We start from the raw sequence: 21,809 nt of genomic DNA on the forward strand, positions 1-21,809 counted from the left end.
GACTTTTCCTCTCCTAGTAAACCCAATTTCCTCCTCATGCCACCATCCACCAGTTGCTCTAGCCAAAATCTCTGCTTCAACTTTTACATCCAAGTCACTAACAAATCCTGTGGTTTGTATTTCCAAAACACATATCACAAACCAGGTTGCTCTTCTCCACTGCTACCACCTCAGCACTACAATCCCCTCTTAGACAACTTCAAACCCTGTAAATTTCTCCTTGCTTTATCCATAAATCATTAACTATAGAAGAACCAATGTAATCATGTTTAAAGAGTAGCTCTCTACCTCCCCTTATAAAAAGTGATAGATATGCATATATGTGTGTGTGTGTTTTAAGACAGGATTTCACTATGCAGACCCTGTTGGCCTTGAACTTGCAATCCTCCTGCTTCAGCATCCTAAGTGCTAGGATTATAGGCACTTGCCACCGTGGCTGAATGAGTATATAATATTTAATATATACTAAATGTATAAAGAAAAATAGAAAACATCTACATAGTCACGACACAGTTAAATTCCCCTATTATATTTATACTTGTATTTATAATTATTACACTTGTGACATTAATATTCATTTGAAGTTCTGCATGACCTTCCATATTCTGAATAAACCATTTGTCCATTTTCCAGTTGATGCATATTTAAATTTTTTTACAGGTTTTGTTTCTTAATGTTTTCAACAATGCTGCCCTAGACATTGTATACACAACTCTTATATGTTTTTGAGACTTTATTCTTAAATGTATCTCTAGAACTAAATTGCTAAGCACTAGAGAATTACATCTTCAACTTGGCATCAGAGAACTAACTCAATGTGCTATTTACAGTGATTCAGTACTTTTTGAACTTATAGTTAGCTTCCATAGTGAAAGAAATGTGAAGGATACAGCCTTCTTCTCCCACAACTTTATTACCTGATTACATTAACGATGAGAGCAAGTTTCATAGATTTTCTTTAGCAGGAAAGTCCAGTTACATAACCTGTGCTGTTAATCCAGTGATGTTTTAGCTTTCTGCTTTTGACATAAAACTCATTTTCTAAAAGAATTACTCAAGGCAGATGTGAGAGTTTTCAATTTACAATGGGTTTATGAAGATATAACCCCATTATGTGAAAAGGGATATCTGTGCTAAACTTTGTAATAAGTGCAACTTATGATATGCTCATCCTTAAAAGTTAGCAGTGCTAAAGACTCACAGAAAGCTAGGAAATACATGTCCCATGATGTATTATATGGTTCTAATGAGAGCTTGGTGTTTTCCCAGGAGTAGACAGTATGTGTAAATAATATCAACCTCGGGTTACACATAAAATGTAAACAGTTGGAACCATAGTTTTACAAGGAGATTTTAACAATAGTGAATTAAAAGACTGAAAATTACCATATTAAAAATACTTCATCACACTCAGAAGAAATCATTTGATTTATTGTATAAATGACAATTTCAACAAGGGTATAAATTAGACATAATTATATAAACTTGGAAGATAGGATAGTTACATCCAAACATTAATGGGCAGTTTAAACATATTCGACATTTAAGAATTTAGAGTTTTGTAAATATCTACACTTGGGCATCACAAAAAAGAAACAGTAATTCTGTTTTCCCATTAAGTAATTCACAAAGATTTACATAACAATTCCCACAAACTGATCTTAGAAGCAGGGTAATGTTACATTTTCCATGAACACAAACTGAAATACTAGTTATTGTTCTTTATATAATATTGTTTGAGGCAATCCACATAGGAAATATGATCAAGATTCATAATTGCACAAATTTGCAAGGCCTTACATTTCTTATCACAAATTGCACTGCTGTCGTAACTCACAAAGAAATAATTGTAATATTTTGTGAACTGCTGGCTGCCTAGCATTGAAAATTGTTTAGCTAATCCATATAAACTCTGTGGCTGCAAATCCTCGATGCCATAGGTCTGAGTCAGGACATATTCCAGCTTCCAGTTGGATTCCCCCTTTAGGTTTGCTTCTGTCAAATTCAAATAGTACTGCAACATATCCTACAGTTAAAAACGGTAACAGACCTGGTTCATTTTTTTGGCATATAAATAAACATTGTACAATAGGAAGAGCCCTTATTAAGATCTATGTGACATCCTTAAAGTCATCATTAAAACTGGATTTAAAGAAAAAGAAGCTTGATAGCAAAACTTATATCATTTTGAATTTAAAGAAATAATGAAAGAACATAATAGTAGATAATCCAAAAGGTACAGAAAGTTGTACAAAATAAGAAGGCTTCATACACTCATAGGTAACCACCATTAATAGCAGCAGGTAAGTCAGAAGTATTCTGGAGGAGGTTTGAGCCAGCTTGCAAAAGCTGACTGAAATTTTAAAGATGTTGAAACTGAGATGATGTCACTTTGATAACTTGAAATTATCCGGGATGGGTGTGTTTCTATCTTGGGAATCAGCAAACATTGCAAGTCAAGGAACTGTTTTCTCCAGTAAACCAGCTGCTGAATATTTATCACCACTCCCCTGTGCATGTTATTCTATATTTTATGTGCAAATCAAGGATCCATAATTAGAATATACATGCCTATTTACTTTTGGGCCTTCTCAAAATATGAACTCAAACTACACAAATTTTAAAAAATTATTTAGTGTTATCTGAGGGAAATCTTTCCATGTCAGTTCACATAAAGGTATATATATGTGAGTGTTTATATATATATCTGAGCTTTAGATACAAAAGTAACAGTTGTAAAAGAATTCCTCTGAATTAGTTTATCAACTGGGTTTTTTGCTCCATTTAACTGAATGTGTATATGGATTAAACCAAGTGTCTGCTGCCCTACCTCTACCTTCTGTCATTCAGGGTAACGAGAGTCTTCTCTTACTTAAATTTGTTTAGGAAAAAAAATACACAAACAGTGTTTTCACTGAGGTGAAATCTTTTGAATTACATTTTCGCAAAGGTTGTTACTCAACCTGAAGTACCCATAATTTAAATGGTCAGCCTTTTGATGCTAAACTGTTCCAAAACAGAGAGCCAAAAGCATGCTCCAGAGAACTTTTGGGTCAAAGGTTAATGTCCAATTCATTTTTTTCTTAAAAAACTGATTTTCACAGCCAGGTACAGAGGTTCGTGTCTGTAATCCTAGCTTCTTGGAAGGCAGAGACCAGAGGCATTGCAGTTCAAGGTCAACTTGAGCAAAAAGTTAGCAAGACCTTATCTCAATCAAAAACTGGGTGAAATAGTGTGCTCTTCTAATCCCAGTCATTCAAGAGACATAGATAGGAGGCAAAAAAAAAAAAACCTGAGACCCTCCTGAAAAATAACTAAAAGGAAAATGTCTGGGGCATGGTTCAAGTGGTAGGGTGCCTGCCTAGCAAGTGCAAGGCCTCTGAGGTCAAACCCCAGTATACATACATATATATACACATACATACATACTGAAAATATTTATTGAGCACTTAGTGTGAGTTACAGCTTTTTCTAAATGTTTGCATAGATTTCTTCAGGGAATCCTCACAGCATCCCAATGAATTCAGTCATATTTTGATCCCAATTTCGGGAAGGAATACTAGAGCAGATAGCAGTTCCATAATGCAGACAGAGTATGGTACTGGAGCCTATATACTTCTTATAGTTAGTTTTGAACAAAAATTAATATGGCCTAGAGAAGATTATAATATGCATCACTGGATGAAAGTTTCATCTAAATGTTAGGGAAAGAAGCAGCCTCCAAAAGGTTAACCTCCCCTGTGCACACTTAGAAAGTACTGACAGACATTCCAAGTATAAAAAGGAAAAAGGAGTCCATGAGATTTCAATATAAAATACATCTCATACAGCTGTGCTAAGAAACTTCCACTTAAGCTAACTACAACGACATGCATATATATGGAGTCAACTCTGAAACTGTACCAACTTACCGATAATGTGTAATCACCAGGCTCATACCGAAACAGTCGGACACCAGGATTGTTGGTCTCCCTTTGCAAAACACCCTTCACTGGTGTAACAGCAGGAGCCACAAACACAGAACTTACTGGACTTCCTGAACAACACATATGTAGTCAGACATTTTTACAAAAAATGAGTTCAACTATAGTAAAACTATGAATAGCTCCCAGAATAAAAAATTAACAGACATAATAGTCAAATACTGTGCTCATTGATGAACCTAATTTGAAACAATTATAGAGACACTTTGAAAAAATAGAAGAATTTTTAACATCAGTATCAAAGAAATAGTGTCAGTTTGGTTTAGGTCAATTAATGTTATTGTGGTTTTATAAATTATCCATACAATTTAGCAATGGATACAGAAGTATACAGGGCTGAAATACAACTGCTGCTTGAATTCACTTTTAACTATGCACACACACACACAAACAGATACATCTGTGATGGGTAAAGCAAATATGACAAAATCTATGGATACTGAATATGAATAAGTACATAGGGATTGTTGTATCACTGTCTCTGCTTTATATAGATCTGAAATTTTTCATAACACAAAAATGCAAGTCTATGACAAGTACACACACAGAAAAACAAATAAAGAAGCTGAACTGTTCTGTACCTCTACTAAATCAATATTCTAATAATTACATAGCAAGAACTTGATTAAAGTGTCACCATATTTTATACATATATACTACTGAAGTAAATTTTTTTCTGAGTTAAAAAATTATCAAATGCTAAACAAGTAGTCATTTTTACCAAGCCAACTCATTCTAGAAGTGAGCATTTCAAAACTGTCCCCCAATTACTGAAGAAAATGCAAATGGATTTTCTTCCTTCCCACTTTAAAATCAGAGCTCTTATTTTGTTAATTCTCAGTGTCTTGCTCCAGCTTCTTCTATTTTCTTTTCTTTCACTGCTGAACAGGTAAAAATGGCATTTAAGCACCTACAAGTATGAACTTAATATATTTGAAGTCACTGTACAAATTGTGCTCTGCTTTTTAAGTTGTGTGAAATAAAGCAAGTCATAAAGAAGGAACTTGAGGAAACTTGAGTCTAACAGACAGTATTATTTTTCTGAACTCAATAGAGTGAGCCTTGGGCTTCTGAGACTTTTGGGTGCACAGCAGATAAATAATGCCTGTGCAGCTTATAGGGGCTTATGTTGAAGCAATCCAATTACAGGCCTAATCTTATGATTTGGACATTCATCATACAAACATTTGAGATAATTCAGAAAAGGCTAGTGTTAACAAGTTTGGGTTTTGTTTTTCTTTTGTTTTGTTTTTGTGGACTGGGTTTGAACTCAGAGTTGCATGCTTGCTAGGCAAGTGTTCTACCACTTGAGCTACCCCTTCAGCCCTTTTTGTCATCCTATGTACCAGAGATGACTGGCACATGCCACCATACCCAGCTTATTTTGTTGAGATGGGGTCTTGGTAATTTTTTGCCTAGGGTGGCCTCAAACCACAATCCTCCCTATCTCCACCTCCCAAGTAGCTGGAATTATAGGTGTGAGCCACTGTGCCTAACAAGTGATGACAGGTTTTCTTTTTCATTTTTAATAACCCTTTTAATTTTTGCAATCAGTAAGTTTACTGGATATTCACTGCTTTGCTCTGTTATCTTGGACTGGGGAGATGCATGCAGAATGTCACAATACCTTTTTCATCTGAAAGAACCATAATGCTATCTCTGTGAGTATGTCCATAGAACTGTCCTGCAATGACACTGCTGTATCTTCTAAAAATATCTATCAATTTCTCATTATAGTATTGTCTCATTGCTGGGATACCACTTGAAAAGGGCAGATAGCCCACTGGAACATGTGCTATAATGTATACCTAGAAAAAGAAATACAAGGAGGACTCATGAGACTCCTTCTGCATATTTGCCATAACTAAATGACATTTGGATATCTGACACTGAACGTACATTAATTACAATTTAGAAAGCAAATATACTATGTCTCCTATTTATGACAAACAGAAATGAAATGATAAAACTATTAAGGTTAGTATATTTGTACTTGTCTCATTTATACTAACACTGGTCACAATTTGTTAAATCTTTAAATTTAAATATTTTTCTCTTGCTAGCATCTGATTCTTCTCCAAGTTCAATAAATAAACAAATTTAGCCTTCTATTTATCTTCTGATGATTTTCTTCTTTAGAATCTACCTTTTCCTTATTTTGCTGAGAGCTATTCAATGTCTTTTCCAGCCATTCAAACTGATTTGCTGGGTCTGTCTTGTTCAGGGTCACGATATTTGGGCCGTAGTACAAGTTCGTGTTTAGACTAATGATCCTCAAATTTGGATTACATGTAACTTTCTGTGAATAAAAGCCACCTAAAAAAAATTTAAAGCACATTTTAGGAACACATGCATATATGTAGACATTGTGAAAACAGTTATTAAGGTTTACAATGCAGCCTGGAAGCTTGGGTTCATTTCTTACTGTTTAGATAAGAATCAGATTTAACAAACATTTATTAAAAAGCTACAAGGTCCAATGTGTACATGCTGAAGTAACAGCAAGTGTATCCAATATTCAGATGAAGAGGGCAGTAAGCAATGATGACTGAGTTTTATAAAACAAGGATTTTATATAAACCTCCACTTTTATATGCTTGGGGAGTTAAGTTGGGGATACTGTGAAATATAAAATCTAAAGAAGGGGACATACATGGATCTTGCTAGAGACTACTGAGGAAAAAATGTTAGATAAATCAGAGCTGCTACAATCTGAGGTGTAAAGGCATTATTATGCCACAGAACCATCAGTGACTGACACCTGAGAGTCTGCCACACTGGTATTTTCAGAGCTAGCCAGGGGATCTTGGGCCTCCTTTCTTTGCTGTAGGCCCACTCACCATGTATCCCTTTCCCTACCTTTCAGTCATGACTGATCACTGTCTCTTTAATTTCCTTTCTCCTCTGAGTTCCAACACCTTATGATTTTTCTATATTATTAGCAGAATTGTTGTAGAGATGCTGCCCTTTTATCTCTTAGTCGTAGCCGCTAACAATAGCTCTTACTACAGACTTTGAGATGACAAAGTTTGAGGCTTGCATGCAGGAAATCACTGCTACAAATCACTTTCACTTTTAAAACTTTCTTGAAAGCCTTTTATGTCTATAAAATGTTAATTCAATATTCCAGTGTTTAACTGGAAATGGGTTATCCTCGGAATGTATAACACTATGAAACTCATGTTAACTCTTTTCTGCCTTCTTTGTATTGAGCTAAGCTTCCTTAAAATCCAGAGCAACACTTTAAAAATTTTGATTATTCCTTAGGACCCTTCCTTTATGTACACAAACTCTCCATGTGGGTTTCAGGTTTAGGACATAGGACTAAGTACAGCTCCCTAGATTAATCAGGACCGGTGCCTGAAACCAAGATAACAGGTCTCAAGTTCATTTATACTATGATTTGCTGAGTGCTACCAATACAGTAAAAAAAAAAATAGTGATAAAATCTAAAACTTTAAGGAAAATAGTAAAAGGAAAATTTTGCACAGAGAGAAACTGAATCATTGACTTAATAATTATCTCAAAACTTTTAAAGTACCAAAGTATTAATTTAACAGATGGCCACCCCAATTAAGTTCACAAAATGTCAAGGATATACATATTGATGGGTTGAGAGCAACTGGAGAAGGGGGCTGTGTTAGTCAGCATTCCTATGTGAAAAAATACATGAGAAAATCAACTTAAGGAGTAAGGATTAATTTTGGCTCAAGGTTTCAGAGGTTTCAGTCTATGGTCACTTGGCTCCATGTTTTAGGGCTTGTGGTGAGGCCGTAAAGCATGATCAAACAGCATAGTGGAGGAAAGCTACTTATATCATGAAGACAGAGGGAAGGGAGGGGAGAAAATGAGAGACTATGGAGACAACATATACTCATCAAAGGCACACACCCAGTGGCCTACTTCCTCCAACTAGGTCCCACCTCTTAAAAGCATTCAGCTATAAACTCATCAATGAATTAATCCATTGATAAAGTTGGTGCCTTCCTGATCTGTTCACCTCTCAATAGTATCACCAGCTGGGGACCAAGTCTTCAACATGTGAGATTTGGGGGGTGCTCTTCATATTCAAGATAACCTTCCACCCCTGGGTCCCCAAAAGCTCATGTCCATCTTATAATGAAAAATGCACTTAGTCCATCTCAAAGAGTTTCTAAAGTTTCAACAGTTCCAGCATTTCTCAAAAGTCCAAGTCCACAGTCTCTGAAACTCAAGGCAAATTCTTAGCTGTGAACCCTGTAAAAACTGAAAACAAGTTACATGCCTCAACATACAATGGCACAGGATAAGCATCTTGGTATGGTTTACATCTGAAATGCCTCCCAAATAAATCTTTCCTCCCTTAGGTTGTTTACCTGAGGTATTTTTCACAGTGACAAAGAATTGACTAACTTATATTCCCATGCCAAAATGGAGGAATAAGAAAATAACAAGGAAGGATTGGACCAAAGATCAAAACTCAGCAGGATAAACATTAAATTGTGTAGCCCTGAGATGATTAATCTTCATAAAAAATGCATAGGGGATTAGCAAATCACATCACTGGGTGTGTCTGTGGTGGTATTTCCAAAGCTGATTAGCTCAAGGTGTCGCTGATATAATGAATGGATTAAACCTTTGATGGATTCATGATATGGTGATATTATTGGGAGATGAGATAGGGCTGTTGGAAGAAGTAGATCAATGAGGTGTGTCCTTGGGGGCTATAGCTTGTCCTGACTCCTTCCTGCATCTACTTTACTTGCTTCCTGTGCACCATGATGTGAACTACTCTGCTTTGCTCTATCATACCCTCCTGGCATGATGGATTAACATCTCTGAAACAGCCAAAATAAATCTTTCCTTCTTTAAATTGTTTCTGTCAGGTATTTTGGTCACATCTATGAAAAAGTCACTAATACGGCTCTATATCTGGTATCTAAGGCACATAGTATGTGAGCGCCAAAGGGCATGGGAAGCCCCCACTCTTCCTGTCAAGGCCTTGCTGGCTACAGCCAGTATGGCCTCTCTCCTAGGTGGCTTTGCTTACTGCCTGCATCTTTCCTCAGCCAATGCTCCACATTCTGGGCCTCTCTGTCTTCCTGGGATCTACCCTACAGCTTTGGTGTCACTCTGATAGCTTCACACATCGCCCTTTCAGGGAATGTCCACAGGGACAGGGCAAAGTGAAGGTGTTTAGACAATACCTAAGGAAGGCCTTATCATACACTAATGCATCTCAAAGTCCATGCTAAGAGCTTAGTTATTCTTCTTTACCAGCCATTTGTTTCATAAAATTCTGCTTTCTTGTTAAAGGTACCCATTCTCTCTTCTCAATTTTCCAACTAAAAACATACACTTTTATTTACATTGAAATTCAAAGTTCAGCTTCTGCTTCATATGGAACATCTTGATTGAAGGTGGAATAGGAAGGAAAAGAGCTCCTTTCAAGATGAACTGATTCACAACATGAGTCACAAGGCAAAGTTACCCTTCATAAAAAATGGGTGCAGAGGCTTTCCGGAATTGACAAACCCAAGAAAACATTAAAGATAAGCTAAATAACATGAATAAAAATGGAGGCAAAATGGGGATAAATCTTTCACTTACCTGTGCTTAAAGTACTAATAGCTTCTTCATCTAGCCATGGCTTCCAGAGCTTGGCTACAGCATTGTACACCTTACTGGTGGCTATCGGCAACTGATCCTGGTCACAAACAATAGAATCCATCATTGAAATTTTAAAGATATATGGATTAGTTAATTTGAACTGTACTTGAATGCTGACCATCATGTTAGGCATCCATACATGTAAGGATGAATACTAAGTGATCGATTGGGTCTTCAAGGAATTTGTAACTTTCTTGGGAAAAGGGAGAAAAATATAATTAAGCAACTATAAGACATTTTTCTGAGTGCTACCATAGAGGTTCTGCGAGCACAGAAGAGGAACAATCAAGTCAGGGAGAGAGCAAAGACAGCATTAAATCCAGGTCTTAAATAAGTTGACAAGAAAGGCCATCGAAGCAAAATAAATGACCAAATTAAAAGCACAAGGGAACAGAGGTGTGTGTGATGTACAGAGAAAAGTTTATGTGTCAGGTATGGCTAGGGTATAGGATGGGTGTGAGAGTGTGCTCAAGGAACAGACAGTACATTGACATGTTAGGGCCTGGTGTAGCATACTGGCTTCATGATTTAAGATGGGAAAAACTTCATGATTTAATACGTTAACAAAATCCTTTGAAATGTTGGAAGTTTCTCAACTCCTTGAATGAAGATTGATAACAACATGCTTTTAGTTTAAAGAAGTCTCTTTATGGCACCATAAATTACATCAACATGTTTTGACTTTTTAAATAACACATTATAAATTATATAAAATTTCATGCTAAAATATCTTTCTAACATATCAATCTCATCTTATCATAAAAGTACCTTTATATTCATAAAGTATTATTAATAGTGATATAAGGTGTAGAGAAAAAAGTTTAAAAAATTGAATAAAAACATAAAAATTATTTATGAAATTGGATAATTATCTCTACTTTTTTATTTTAAACATGATACAAAATAATGTGAAGAAAAGACTCTTTACTTTCCTCATTTCCTTATGAATCCAGGTTATGTTTATTTAATTCTTAGTGGAGTTTCCATGTCCATATTGATCAAGATATTTAGTTATTTTTCAAGTTACATTCAGAGAAAGTAATAACCAAATGACTTTTCTGTTGTTGTTTTGGTGGGTCTGGGGTTTGAACTCAGGGTTTCGTGATTGCAAAACAGGTGCTCTACCACCTGAACCACATCTCTAATCTGTTTTGCTCTGCTTATTTTGGAGATTGGATCTTAGTCTGCACTGGCCTCAAATCTTGATCTTCCCAATCTCAACTTCCCAAGTAGCTAGGATTACAGAAGTGAGCCACCAGTATCCAAATGACTTGTTTTAACTCAACTAATAATCCAAAACATATTTTAATCTGTATCAGAGATTAGAGTCAACTGAGAATTACAAAAGAGTTGGGCTAATCTAAATTCAGAGTTAAAATTGGTAATAGGATAATATTATTTAACGATGATAGCAATATAAACCCACATGTCTACTTTGAGTTGGCTGCCAAAGTATAGATTACCATAAATAATCTTAAAATTTTAGTAGTGCCTCAGTATCCACAGGGGATTTGTTTGAACCCCACTCAGATACTAAAATTCTTGGGAATGCTCAAGGCTTTTACATGAAATGGAATAATATTGGCATAAACCTACATACACTCCCTTACATACACTTTAAATCATCTCCAAATTACTTATAATAACCAATACAATGAAAATGTTACATAACAGCTGTTATACTATAGACTTTAGGGAATTATAGAAGAAAAATGGTCTGCACATGTTTAGTACATGTGCATTTACTTGAAAATATTTTCCTTCTAAGACTTGCTTTAATCAAAGAATGTAAGACCTACAGATATGGAAGCCTGAGTCTGTAATAAAATCACTCTAGAGTTTCCTATTTTAATTATGAGGAATTTGAGCACCAGAGAAATTAGGTGGTTTATCCAGACATCTTGTCATTCCTAGAACCTCCAGGTCCTCCCCTCCCATCACTTTTATATAGTCTGTTGCATCATCCTTTTAGGTTGTGGCCTGATTACTGCTGAGAAATGAGATACTACTATATGAAGTGATCCACCCATAAATTTGGTAGCACCAGTCTTGCCAGTGTAGGAGTAAATAAGGCCCCTGGTTCAGACTGCTTACTTGGGTGGCAACAGAAGGAATTTCTGGGCTGTCCACTAATACCTGCTTCCTCTGATGTAATGGGTGGGGACATGCATCTGTGCATGAATATTTATGGAGCTATGGTGCAGGCTCATGGGTTTTAATGAAGAAATCACACTTACAAATCTGTTCCTAATATTCCTCAGAATTAGATCCCAGATAGCTGTCTTTAGGAGAATTAGTTGGGAGGCTTTCATGTGACATTTGACATTTCTAAAACTATGAGGTGGAAAGATAGCAGTTGAATAATAGAAAAAAATTTTCAGATAGCAAATCATGACCTAAGGTCTAGGGAGGAGGGCACAGCTTAGTAGTAGAGCATATGCTTAGGTTGTGGTAGCCTCTGAGTTCATTTCTTCCCTCAAAAAAACCATAAGCTATAAAGAGAAAAAAATTAATTACTTAAGGTATATATGTGGTCCAAATTAGCTGTACATATGATAATGTAATGTAGAGAAGTTAGTCTCTATATCATCGTATTATTTTAAGATTTGACTCAACAAAAAGACAGAGTAAAAAGAAAATGAAACAAATCCTCAAAGAAGTCGGAAAAAAAAATGCATCCTGGACCACTATTTAATAACCATTCATCTAAGGCTTATGATTTGCCAAGATGCAAGCTATACCCCTTTCATATATTATCACTATTTCTCACAAAAACTTTGTAAAGCAGATATTAATGTTCCTACCTACAAATGAGTGACCTATGATTAAAAGACAATATGTGAATTACCCAAGGTCAAGCTCTAAGGAACAGGGCAGAATAGAGATTTACATTCCAGTGAACATGATTCTGAACCCCACATTTTCCAGTCTGCCTGTTACCAAAGGCATATAAAAACAAGGCATGTAATGCTGGGCTTCTGAAGCCTCTGTGCTGTGTACTCCAATACCCCAATAATTATAAAAGTTGACCACCAGGTAGGAGGCTGGCTCACAATGACTCATAATCTAGATTTTGCAATTTTGTCCATCTCAAGATTGGAGGCTAAGACCAAGAAATCATTTAACCTAAACTTGTCCTAGAATGCAAACTTTTCAAAATTATTATTTTCAGGTTAGATTGCCTAAGATGATCAAAATTCCCATTCAAGTGGAAACTCATACAAGATGGAAAGATATTCTTAACCAATGAGAAAAGTGTGGACAAAGTAAATATTTAAGAAGTATTAAGTGTGCTAGTCTGGCAAGAACAAGGGATGTGTGAAAGGAAACTGTTCTAACTGAATATAGGACTGGGGTAAAATGATCCAAAGCATGGGATCATGAGGACTGGACAAATAACTCAACACTTCTGGGCCTCAGTTTTCTCATCTATAAAAAGGAGGTTGATCCAAGTCAGGGGCCAGCATAATTTTCCATAAAGTGAAGGACAGAAACTCTCAGGCTTATGGGCCTTATAGCCTTCTGTGACAACTATTCTATTCTACCATTATAGTTCAAAAGCAATTACAGACCATATAGAATGAATAGAGGCATAGTGTGTTCCAACAAAACTTTATTTACAAAAAAGGCAATAGGCCAAATTTGATCACAGGCCACAGTTTGCCAAGCCCTGAACTAAATATCCATCTCTGGTATGTTTTGAATCTGTATGAATCTAAGATTCTATACTCCTGTCTCAGGACCTTGTCACACAACTGATATCTAGCTGTTATGCCCAGGTAACTTAAAAAATGGCCACTCTGACTGGAGCTGGTGTACATCATGCATTAGATATTTCAAACACAGTTTCTTCTTTGAGTCACACCTTAGGTAGATAAATTGGATTGAAACATGGATCTTCCCCTTTTGATTTGGTTAGTCTGTTATTTTTTTAAAATCATGACCTAGCCTTTATCAGGGCATGCTAATCTTTATATGCCTAATAGAAATGCAAACATTTGTCATATTAATCATCCATGCTAAATCTGACATGCAAATGAACAAGAAAAATATTCAAGAGAAAGAAAAGGATAATAAATGAAACAAGTTTTTTAAAAGAAAAAGATTAAAATAAAAGAGTTATTAATAATCCACAAACTGGGTAACTTGCTTCTGAAAAAGTTATTGACATAACTTTGTAATATTTTTTCTTGGAAGTTCTGGAGTTTGAACACAGAGCCTTGAACTTACTCGGCAGACATTCTGCCGCTTGAGCCACACCTCCAGCCCTTTTTACTCTAGTTATTTTGGAAACAGGATCTCACTTTTGACCAGGCTGGTCCGTGATCCTCCTATTTACACCCCACTGTAGCTGGAATGACAGGCCTATGCCACCATACCCAGCTTTTTCATTAAAATGGGGTCTCCTGATCTTTTTTTGTCCAGGCTGTACTGGAACCACAATCCTCCTAATCTCAGCCTCCTGTAGCTTATGATGGGTATGCAACACCCTGCTCCATTCATTAAGATGGGGTCTTGAGAACTTTTTGCCCAGACTGTCCTAAAACACAATCCTTCAGATCTCAGCCTCCCAAGTTGCTAGGATTATAGGCATGAGCACAATGTCTGCCTTGGTTTCTTTTTTAAAATTCTTCTAAACCACTCAAAGCATTTGTCCTCATTAGGAGTAGACTCTCCCTCCTCAAGACCCATCCCCAGACCCTACCATTGACTAGTTATTATCATATTTTGACACTATTGATGGGAAAAATCTTCTAAGAACTTCTGGAATCTGACATCAAATTTACCTGTGGCCAGTAATCATGATTGCCCAGTGCAGGGAAAACCTGCAAGTTTGGAAAGAGGTTCTGAACGGTTGTTGTCATGTTGGTAATCACCTTTATAACAGTGTCTGTTGAGAGTTCAGGTACTGGAACATGAGGTGGACTATCCCTGGAAAGGAGACAGAATTGGAAAGAACAAAATCTCTTTTTACAGAGTCACCTAATGTATGCATGATACTTTGATGTACCCATTACTGCAGACTTCTGCTATAAAATGGCAGTTACAGTTAAAGAGCTGATGGGTAGCCAGGTGTGGCAGTGTGCCTGTAGTCCCAGTTAGTTAGCAGGCTGAGACAGAAGATCACTTGAGCCCAGGAGTTCAAAACCAGCTGGGCAACAAAATGAGACCATGGCTCAAAAGAAAAAGAAAAAAGAAAACAAAAATACACTACAAAAAAAGTTTTAAAACTTGGCCTATTTCATTGTCTGAGTAAAGTTTTATGATGAGCAAAAACTACATTATTAATAAAGTACAAACTTTAGAGCCTGGATTCAAATGCCAGCTTTGCCAATTATAACTTGTATACACTTGGGCAAGTTGTTTAGATGCTCAGTGTCTTCATTTCATCTGTAAAATGGAAATAATAATAATAACAATACCAATCATAAATATTAAATAAGTTGCAATATATAAATTAATTAATTACCTAGCACAGCGTGAACATTATACAAGTATTAGCTATGGTTATTATTTCAGATACTAGAAATATAGTCCTTCACCTTTTTTTTTTTCGCTGCACTAGGGATTGAGTCCAGGGTCTCATGCATGCTAGGCAACCACTGAGCTACATCTCCAGCCTCAGTCCTCTTTCACTCTTTTATGATGGAGCTAGTTAATTATCTCAACAGAAAAATGATGCTTCACAAAATTGTCTTCATGGGTTAACTCCCATTGTTGCCTTTTGTCCTTATTTAATCAAGGCATATTGTCACAATAAGCAAAACCTCAAGTTGTTGATGCAAGTGTACTATTATGGAGGCATCTCTTGGCTAACACTGACATATTTCTAAAGTCTGCATTACAAAAATAATACCAGGATTTCCAAAATTGCTCTTATTTCTAATAATATTAACTAATTTGACACAGTATTTTTGAACCAAATAATTCTTAAAACATAATCACTCTTTTTAAGGAATTAGGCATCGTGATGAATTTAGGAAGCCATAGATAAATTCTAACTAACTAAGAAGTATTTATCTAATTACTTACCCTGTCCATATCATGAAAGATGCTTCTTGTCCTGAATTCTTAATAAAATCAAATGCTGACATAATAAGTTGATAGGGAGAATCACACAGGACATCTCCAAAAGGGCCAGGGTTGGAGGCATTTGCGCCTTTGGATGAGGCACACACCTTGGTGTGGTCATCTGTGATGTGGTAAGTAGGGTCTAAATGTAAGTCAGTCACATGCCAAAACTGTCCTGTTAATTAGAAAAGAAGTCCTGATAAATCTACTTCTCTTTTCGAATTCCCATACAAATGTTTACAATAAGACTAGAGATGGTAGACAGTTGCTTCTCCAAAGCCTTATTTAAGTGTTCTTACTCCACGAAGATAAACACAATTCCTCCCTTAGAGAAGATGAAGAACAGCTGAAGAATGGGTGATTACGGTATGTCAGAACTGATTAACTCAGTATTATCATGTCTATCTAACAAAACCCATAGAACAAAGATGAGTGTGCATAATGAAATCTGTAGAAAAATTGATATAGAAGTATGATATAGTTTGCCAATGTTGCACAAGTAAGGAGATTGCACAACCAGGAAATGTGTATTTCAGCTCATTTTTGTATAACTTTGCCTCTCAAATTAAAGAAAAGAACGAAAATCTTTAATAGCCATGTAACCAAAATAAAAATCCCCAGAGATTTTTAAAAGCTATTTAATAGAGGCACGTCTGTTACCATAGAGCTGTACAGAATATTAATATTATGGGAAGCAGTTTTAAAGAGGATGTTCCCAGTGGGTTTTCTAGGAAAAGTCAAAACCAGTTGATAGCATTCCTACTTGAAAACCATTTTAAGATTACTTCATTGAAGAAAATACTAAAAGAAATAGTCCTACCTGTTCTTACTAAGTATTTATTATGTGCCAGTCACTGTGTTAGACAATTTAAACATGCTGTGTCATTGCATTTTCCAAAGTACTCTATAAAGGGGCCAGGCGTGATGATTCATGGCTGCAATACCAGCTACTGGGGAGACAGGTGTAGGAGAATTGTGGTCTGAGGCTGACTGGGGCAAAAGTGCAGGACCCTATTTGAAAATCAAAATGAAAGCAAAAGACTAGGTATGTGGTTCCAGTGGTAAAGCCCCAAGCTCAAGGTCTTAAGTTTAATCCCCAGTACAATACCAAAAAGATAAAGAACTCTATGAAGTCAGAATCATGGTTCTGAATTTAGAGTTGAGAAACTAACACTAGGATAATTAGGAAGTTTGCAAAGCCTACACAGTTAATCCAGGCCCACATTTAATGTGGCCCCAAGTTTGCTTTTATAACTCGCATATATGACCAATGATTTTGCTGTCTTCTGATATATTGTCAACTTTTTAACATTGAGATATTTTCACAGTTTCTTATAGATTTACATGATTAACAGTCAGCTTTAACAACCATGCTTTTAAATAGCCCTGCATAATCAGTTCTAATTTCCTTTTTGCATGTATAAGAATCTTCAGGACAACAAAACTAATTTTGGAGTTGCAGAAGAGAACACATTCCCTTATCCTAATTTAATTCTTGTATGTATTTAATGAGGATATTCTGTGCCTTTTTCCCTCTGATTATTGTCTTTGTTTCTAAAATGACCTTCAAAATAAATTGTGACACACAAAAACACACAGAAAGTTTTGAGTTCACTCTGATTCCCACAATTTACATCAGAACTTTTATCTATGCAAAGATAATAAAACTTAATATGACCCAATGCTGTAAAAACATAGTGGAAAAAGTTAATTTGTTAAGATAAAAAAGATGAGTTATCTTTTTGGTGGTTGTTTCCTGCCAGCAATGTTATAAATTTATAACACAAGTTCTCACTTAAGAAGTGAAGACAAGAATGCCAGATGCAAACAGACATAAAATAGTCTTTATGGCCAACTACTCAGAACTAGTCACCACTTGAACACATCTCCCAAGAGTAATTTATTTTACTTCATAATGCAAAAAATACCCCAACCTTCTCTAGGTTAGATATATTGATCTAGCACACAGAGTAAAGATGGCAAATAGCTTAGAGTCATTCTTGGGATATAAATATAGGTTACATCTCATTTTTATGCACACATGTATATTATTTGTAGAATGTTAAGGTGTAGTAAACAGAATAGTTTTATGGTTGAGAGTAGAAAAAGACTCCAGAGTCAGCCTTCCTGGCTTCCAACACAAGCTCTACCACCTACTAATCTAGCTGTGTGACAATGGCCTCTTTCACCCATAAAACAGGAATAATAATAGTCTCTATTGTGAAGTTTAAGTGGCTTAGTAGAAGTCAAGTCCTTACACAGTACATGGCATATAGTAAGCTCCAGGTTAGTTTTATTATTATTATTTTCTAACCCCAAACCTGGCCTTTGAAATTGAACTTCCTCATTTCCAAGCAATCATTAAATTTTATTTGAGTACTTATTATATGTTTAGTACTGTTTTATATGCTGTATTCTCCCTTTTAAAGCTAGGGAACTAAAGTGCACAGAGATTAAATCCAAGTCACATATATCATACACAACAGAGCTAAGACATGAATTCATGAATCTCACCCCAGAGTCCATGTTCCTCTTAACCACTGCACACACTGCCTTACTGTGTGTGCTCCCTCACTCCCTTCACATGAAAATAAGTATTGACATCTGCATATGAGACACTGTGAAGATTAAGAGAGATGAGATCGTGAACATATTAAATTTTTGTAATCCAAAACTCAAAATGTATTGGGAGCACATCCATCTGATGTAATCTAGTACCTAGTTTCTGTATCTCTAGTATCTATAACATGTCTAACTGACTAGGCCTTCAGCAATCTTTCCTTAATTTATATCTGATGACATTTAGACCAAGGTGTTTCCGATTTCCTCAAAAATCACATGACTGTAATGAAAGCTGAACAGGAATCAGTCTAGCTAGACTTCAGTGTCCTTTCCACTGTATCACATTGCCAGGCAGACAAATGAGGGGGTAATTATTTAGATTCACTGAAGGATCCCTTTAAATAGAAGCCAGGACTGGAGTTCTGTCAGGTTCTTAACCTAAGATTTATGAATAATGAACCTCTCCAACTCTGATGAAATCATACACAAAATGCTGTGGTGTGTGGTGTGTGTTTTTAAGGCTATTGACCTGGCCTGTGTCAGGCACAGCCCACCACTCCAAAACAGATTTTCTAGTTCAAAGTCAAAGTTGTTAACACCACAATTACTTTCTTGTTCTACAATCTTTAAAAAGATTGCCCAAAATGCATATCATATGTGTTCAACCTATCTAGATATAAATGTTCAAAATTACACAAAAAAACTTTAAGTTAAAGAAAATATAATGACTTGTCATAAAGAACCAGTTGAACCATAGCTCAGATGCTTAGACATACGGTTGTTGTTTAAATAGGTGTTTGTTTACAATGTCAGTTCTTATGTACTAAATACCCCAGCAGATGCAGCCTACTACGCCTAAAGAGCTGGTCAGAAACACCCAGATGAAGCCTCCTAGGGTTGTTGTCCTCTAATGACCTGGACTGGGCATGGCAGAAAACCAAATCTGGGAAGTTAAACACTCAAATATAAAACAAATAAGCAGAGGCCAGACATGGTGGAAGTAGTTAAAGAAGTACAAGCTTTGGGGGTTGGAAGGAGGAGGGAGGGGAAAGATCACATTCAAGTGAAAAACAAGTAAAATAATACATGCAACATGAAACCACTGTGTCAACATTTCTGGCCTTTAAGTCTACTTAACCTCTCTCCCTCCCTCTGCAGTAGGAGGTGATTCAGAAACCTTCCAACTTCCCTTCCAAAACACAGAGTGGTGAAGATTCACATTCCAGAAAGTTTTCATGGAGGCCTTGAGCAATGAGATTAAAAAAAAAAAAAAAAGTTGAAATTGCCCTGGGTGAGAATTGTGCCACCTGAGACATTTTATCTTAAAATCTTAACAGTCACAGAATTAGATGACAACATACATAAACATTTGGGACAATTTCTTGTTGACTGACAGTTGCCTTAGTTGGAAAACTAGATTTGCTGTTCTTGCTTCCAACTGCCTTGAGAGCTGAGTCAAGAGGAATTAGCCCTCAGACAGAGAAGGGATTTCCCCAATGCAATCCTGAAACCCAGAGGAGAGCAGAGACAGATGGAGAGGACTGAGAAAAGAGAGAGCTCTCAGTACTAAGGAAGCTATGAGTTATCTCAGGACAGCTATTGCCCAGAACAGAACAGAACACCTCTCTAATTTTTTCCCTTTAGCAGAGCAATTATTCTTAAAGGGAGTAGGGAGGTGACTACACCTTGATTTTTGAAACTAAAGCCTCAGAGGAATCCTAGGGTATCTCACTAAACATTTCATCCGGAGCAGGGATTCGATAACCTGTGCGTCAATCGGAATGACCCGGAGGACCTGTTAAACAGACTGCTGGGCCCCATCCTTCAAGTTTCGGATTGAGCTGAAAAGCTGCACTTCTCACAAGTTGCAAGTTTAGGTCGCTGCGGTCGCTGGTTGCAGACCACACTTGAAGCAGCACTTTGAGTAACCGGCACTGCACTCAGCGCTGGTAAAATAAACAAAACTGGTCTCTTCGCAGGGAGCCAAGAGGGCATCCGCTGAAAAGAAGGGCTCAGAACTCCTATGGTGCTTAAGGAAGGGGTGCCGGTGGCTCTCCGTGGCAGAAAAAGTCACTGAGCCGCCTGAGCAGAACAGAGACAATGCATGGGGCTCAAACTCACACGCTCGGGTCCCCCACACCACCCCCAGCCACGGGCAGATTAGGGGACACTAGGAGTGCGCGACACGCCACTCCCAGCTGTCTGTCCTCAGGGCCAGAGGCTTTTTGCTTCTTCTCCCAGGAGCAAAGCAGCTGAGCGCAGAGGTAAACAAACGCCAGCTGGTGACTCCGCTGACACCTAGCAGCGCCCCCCAGGCGCAGGCGCTGGCGCGGCCCACCCGGCTTCCCGGCCCCGCGGTCAAGGTCAGGCCGTGAGCACCACTCACCCGCAGCCCGGGCCGGACACCCGCCGACAGCCGGTGCCAGCGGCAGCCCGAGGCCCGGGCTGGCGTGCCAGGCGGCCAACAGGCAGCAGAGGAAGGCGCCCAGCAGCGCCATGGAGAGCCGCGGCCACTGCCCCGGGACGGGATACGCGGCTCCCAGGCTGTGCTGTACTGGGACGGTCCGGCCAGGAGGAGGGGAGGAGGCAGCAGAGGACCCGGGTGTAGTCACCCAGCCGATCACGTGCAGAGGCAGATGTCCCAGCGAGTGGTTTGCGCCTGACCTTCAGCTACTGTTCAGTGATTACCTGCCCTCTTGTTTCTTAGAGTCAGTGACTGGCCTGGGAAGGAATGTTCTTGGGCCAACCCTGTGTAACATCGACTTCCGTCACCGCCACCGGGGCCCTGAAGCCACAGCACTCCTGAGCTGAGGGTGGCAAAGAAGAAGTGAGATTTGGATTAGGCCAGCAAAAGTTTTGGATAGCACAGTGGATCTCAAAGTAGTTTCTAGACCAGCAGTGTCAGTACCACCTGGGAACTCTAATTAGAAACGCTGATAGGAGGCCCCACCCTACACCTAATGAAACAGAAACTGTGGGAGTAGAGCCCAGCCAGGTGTGTTTCCCAAGCTTTCCAGATGTCAGCTAGGTGATAATGATGTTGGAGAATCATTGCTAAAAGACACCAGGTTGGATTTACTTATTATTTTATTTTACAATGGAGTTAAAACATGTCCCAAAATCATGCTCTCTGCCTTCTAGAGAAGCATGGAAAACACAAAGGCATTTGATTTTATATTTCAAAGGAATTTTTGAAGCTACTTTATCAAAGAAGTCAGAATTCCCAAACTGTGTAGGGGATGTACTCAGTGTTCTTTCTCTTGCCATTTATAAAGATGCTAACCTTTTCAAGATAAGGCTAATGGTTTATAAGGCATGGAATTCACTTGGAGAAGAAAATACCTTCCGGAAGTACTGATCTCACAAAAGATGTGAACTAAAATTCTTGGAAGAAGCTGCATCTATTTTAAAGATCCTGCAGACTACTTCACCTTGGCCTATTAGAAAACCCTGATTGTGGAGAGAGAGAATGTTGCAGGTCCACAGTCAAAATTATCTTGGGCTCTCTTAGGCCTTTTAATACCCAATAACCTTAACTTCTGC

The 21,809-nt window shown here is 37.6% G+C and overlaps 1 protein-coding gene across 1 annotated transcript; it reads right to left on the bottom strand.

Annotated features, from left to right (window-relative positions):
* Positions 1-1,410: 1,410 nt before the first annotated feature.
* On the bottom strand, positions 1,411-20,939 carry Smpdl3a (sphingomyelin phosphodiesterase acid like 3A). The gene is made up of 8 exons (XM_020186876.2): positions 20,653-20,939; positions 15,666-15,879; positions 14,420-14,564; positions 9,573-9,669; positions 6,130-6,299; positions 5,611-5,791; positions 3,912-4,036; positions 1,411-2,026 (listed from the first exon to the last, which is right to left on the bottom strand). Exons 1-8 carry the CDS (start codon positions 20,762-20,764, stop codon positions 1,709-1,711), a joined length of 1,362 nt encoding a protein of 453 aa, XP_020042465.1. The 5' UTR covers positions 20,765-20,939; the 3' UTR covers positions 1,411-1,708.
* Between the last annotated feature and the right edge of the window lie 870 nt (positions 20,940-21,809).

This window comes from Castor canadensis, chromosome 1 (genome assembly GCF_047511655.1).
Source record: "Castor canadensis chromosome 1, mCasCan1.hap1v2, whole genome shotgun sequence".
Lineage (NCBI taxonomy): Eukaryota > Metazoa > Chordata > Mammalia > Rodentia > Castoridae > Castor > Castor canadensis.